The 3,966-nt window shown below is 26.5% G+C and overlaps 3 protein-coding genes across 3 annotated transcripts in view; all 3 read right to left on the reverse strand.

Moving 5' to 3' along the window:
* LOAG_09852 (leukocyte cell-derived chemotaxin 2) overlaps positions 1–73 on the reverse strand; it is a gene marked incomplete at its 3' end in the record, with an annotated part of 3,546 nt that extends 3,473 nt beyond the window's left edge. The window contains exon 1 of the mRNA XM_020448030.1: positions 58–73. The remainder of the gene's footprint in view (positions 1–57) is intronic.
* Positions 74–1,132: 1,059 nt separating this feature from the next.
* Positions 1,133–3,594, reverse strand: LOAG_13309 (hypothetical protein; the record flags this gene model as incomplete). Its single annotated transcript, XM_003148818.1, has 5 exons — positions 1,133–1,325; positions 1,783–1,902; positions 2,654–2,754; positions 2,871–3,020; positions 3,397–3,594. 5 exons carry the CDS (start codon positions 3,592–3,594, stop codon positions 1,133–1,135), a joined length of 762 nt encoding a protein of 253 aa, XP_003148866.1.
* Positions 3,595–3,831: 237 nt separating this feature from the next.
* The window catches only part of LOAG_18431 (hypothetical protein), a gene marked incomplete at both ends in the record, with an annotated part of 977 nt that continues 842 nt past the window's right edge, over positions 3,832–3,966 (reverse strand). The window contains one exon of the mRNA XM_020451090.1: positions 3,832–3,961. Within this exon, the coding sequence (XP_020305158.1) occupies positions 3,832–3,961 (130 nt within the window). The remainder of the gene's footprint in view (positions 3,962–3,966) is intronic.

The following is a 3,966-nucleotide window of genomic DNA, read 5'->3' on the forward strand; positions in this document are numbered from 1 at the left end:
CAAAAAAAAAAAAAAATTGAAGTATTAATTATAAGGATTATTAACTAAATATCTAACCTTTTATGAACAAAACCAATAATATATAGATGTATAATGGTGATAAGTTGAACATAATGGTTACTTGAATGTTGCTGAATGTTGATAGGATGCCTAACCGGAGGAGGTTAATGATCGAATGATTAATTAGTGTCTTATCATTCACTCTAAACCCTATGCGTCTATGATAAATCGATGCTGATTATCTTCTATTAACAAACATCTGCGGTTAGTCAATCAATGTTTGTTGTATATACATCGGCCATACTCCTTATCATATCGATATGTATAATTTATATGAATAAAAAGAAAAAGAATAGAAATTATCATTAAATTTTATTATCACAAATCACAAGACTTGAATTAAAATTTAAACATTTCAATATATTACATGCAAAATATACATCCGATCAATTGATCAATCAATAATCGGCCAGTTGATTATCACAATTATCACGAAAACATTAATATTTGAAATATTTCTTTTTTACAAAATTACTTAATGGTTAACGCTTATTTGAACATTTTTTTAATAATTCAATGGAAAGTTAAAACAAAAGTTGCAAAGAAAAAGATAAAATATGATTTTATTCATTGATTAAGCTTTAAGGAAGCAATTTGCAATTCACATTAGCTTTCAAAACAAAAATAAATAAAATATAAAAGTCAATTTGGAATGAACGTTTTATTTCTAATAATAATTACCTTTTTAAATTAATTATTACCAAATGCAAAGATAAGTGGTACTAAGAGAACGAAATGTTCAGCTACAATTTTTTGACCTATCTATCCTTTCTAGCATTAATTTTCTAAATTTATTTTATAGATCATCATATCACAACTGCATCTTTTTTATCGATAAATCTTAAAAATAATATACAGGTGATGACACACAAAAGTATCAGCAATTATTATACATATTCGACCAGGTAAAAAACAATTAATTAAGTAAATAACTAGAAAAACATCGAAGAGGATTTTAATTTGGATTAACAATTGTCAAAATGCTTCAAGTATTTTGACATATAACTTACTTCAAACTTTTTTACAATTTTTTTTTTAACGTCAAAGATGAACAATTTGTAAATTATATAAATTAGGACAAATAATTTTTATTAGTTTGCTGCGTGAGTTCATATGTTTTAGCTTGCAACTTATCAGTCTTATCATGTAATTTCAGATGAAGTAATCCTTTCGTTTTGTTAATTGCTTTATAACCACATTTAGCACAGTTGTATAATAATCGTTGCTCTTTTGTCTTTTCGTTGACACGATAATGAAATGACGATCTGTAAAGTTATTATTACTCATATATAATATCTGATTTAATTAATGACGCGAGCATGATAATTTCAAAAATTTTTGCAAATACAAAATAACAGTGTCTTAGAATTTTAGAGATAAAATTTAAAAATGTTGATAATTCTTTCAGCAATGTATCATGTAATAATTTTGCTTCATTTTTAAAAATATAAGGAAGATTTGTGTATTTAAATTTACATTATACAAATGAAATTAAGCCATTATTTATATTAAATGATATCTGTTAAATAAAAATTTATTGGGAAAAAAATTCATTTACGACAAAATATGCTAATATACAACGGAATAAAAATTTTTTTAAATTAATGTTTATTATCAAAAAAGTGATTTAAAGAAGTCATTCCAATATTAAGAAAAACCAGCAAAATGTTTGCCTAATTATTTATAATTTAATTTCAAATCAATTATAATCAACAAATTTACCCAATTACAGCAGTTCTCGCATCATCGGTGCAATCAATAAATTTCAAAGGTTTATTCATTCGCTGTTCATAGTTCGCATTCACAGCTGATGTCATAAATGTTTCAGTTGGAATTGGACGACTAAATGGGAATAATTCTTTTTGAAATTGATTTATTTTAGCAGTTGGAAAAAATTTGAAATTTGATGAACTATGCTTCTGAAAGTGGCGCAAAAAGCGATCCAAATAACTAAATCCTTGTTCGCAAATGTTGCAATGATAATGAAGACGCTTTTTTAACTTGCAAAATGGTCGACTGCATAATGCAACAAACATTTTTGCTGGTAAAATTGAATCAATTGATGGTATGATCGGTATAAGCTGAAAGATATATAAATGAAAAAATTTGCATAATGACAAGGGATAAAGTTCAGCATAAATTACTGATAATTTTTTCCTTTTTTCTATTAAACTAATTAAAAGATAAATTAAATGAAACAATTTAATCGCTAATATTTGCTAAGTGTTTTATGAAAATCAAAAAAAAAATTGTATAGACAGAAGCACATATTATAGGAATTGTATACAGTAATTTTTCAGACGAGGGTCAACGAAACAAATTGATTTCATTAAATTTCAAGAAAAAGAAAGAGTAAAATGCAAAATTCAAACAGCTCAATGTAAACAATTAAAATTTAAAACGGAAAAAGAATAACAAATTGCGGACTTTTGGAATGAGTAAGTTTGGCTGAGTTATTCCGATTTCCTGATTTTCGATATCAACGACAGATAAGCTGCAAATTAGCATATAAATAAAACATTTAATAAAGTTTCAATGTCTATTACTAAAATTACCACATTTCATTGGTTACAATTAAATGATTAAAAATTACCAAGAATTTGTTATACTAGAGTTAACTGGATTCTTGCCATCAGTTGCATTTTTTGAAAATTCTTTCGCATCATTTCGATTTATTGAATCCATTTTATAAGCCTGAAAAAGTACAAATTATTTTCAATTCCTTTGATAATATGCATTTTTTTATTAAAAAGGAATTTGAAACTCAATTTATTTCCTCCATTGACAAATTTCTATGGAAAGACAATTACCGATTCATTATTAGAGGCACTTTCTTGTGATATTAATGAATTAATGTGACGAAATGGCGTCAGAAGAATGTTAGGATCAATTTCATTACATCCATTTCCGTTGCATGACAGATCACATTCTGTGAAACAGATCGTCGAATTAAGTTGCTCCTGAAAATGTCAAAGATACTCTGTCAACTTGCGCAAACAAGAGAAAGTGGAGCAAAAAAAAAGTCTATCGAAATCAAAATGATAAAAAATAATGTATCAAATAAAACTGGCATTTTCTGCATCTTGTTAATGAAATAATTAAATCAAAATTTGATAAGTCTAATTATTAAAAGATTAAAATTCAAAGAATAAAATATTGATTATGTAGGATGAAACCCTAAGAAAAACTAGGAAAAAAGAAATTATTTCCCATTTGTAATAAACTTATGGAGTGATAGATCAACAAAATTTATAAATTGGTTAAATTTAATTATGAAAAAGTCACTTACTAATTTAAACATTATACGTGAAAATTTGTATGACACAAGGGATTTACCTTTAATGATTCTTCCGTTGATAACTTATCCTCCAAGCGTCTTTTTCGAGGAGTTTTATTTTGTGATATACTGCTAAATTGTTGTTGTTCATGTTGCTGTTGTTGTTGTTGTTGTTCATGTTGTTGTTGTTGTTGTTGTCGCTGTTGTTGTTGCTGTTTTTCATGAAGTCGAAAACAAATTTCATCCAATTTTTTCATATTCCTGCAAAGGCTAAATCAGAAGAGAATTCACTTTTAATGGTTAGTGACGGAAAAAGTCATTGTCATTTATTGGTTTCCAGGACATCCTCCCTTTTTTCAGCTTTCAATAATACCAAATAAATCATTGCTTCAACAAGTAATCATTAAAGGAAAGGAAGAAAAAACTGTTTCATATAAAATATTTATGCTTATATATTTTTCTTCCTTTTGAAAATTGAGCATAAAACTTCAGTACTAACTACTACTACTACTACTACTACTACTACTACTACTACTACTACTACTACTACTACTACTACTACTACTACTACTACTACTACTACTACTACTACTACTACTACTACTACTACTACTACTACTACTACTACT

The sequence above is a fragment of the Loa loa genome (genome assembly GCF_000183805.2).
Source record: "Loa loa unplaced genomic scaffold supercont3.310, whole genome shotgun sequence".
NCBI lineage: Eukaryota > Metazoa > Nematoda > Chromadorea > Rhabditida > Onchocercidae > Loa > Loa loa.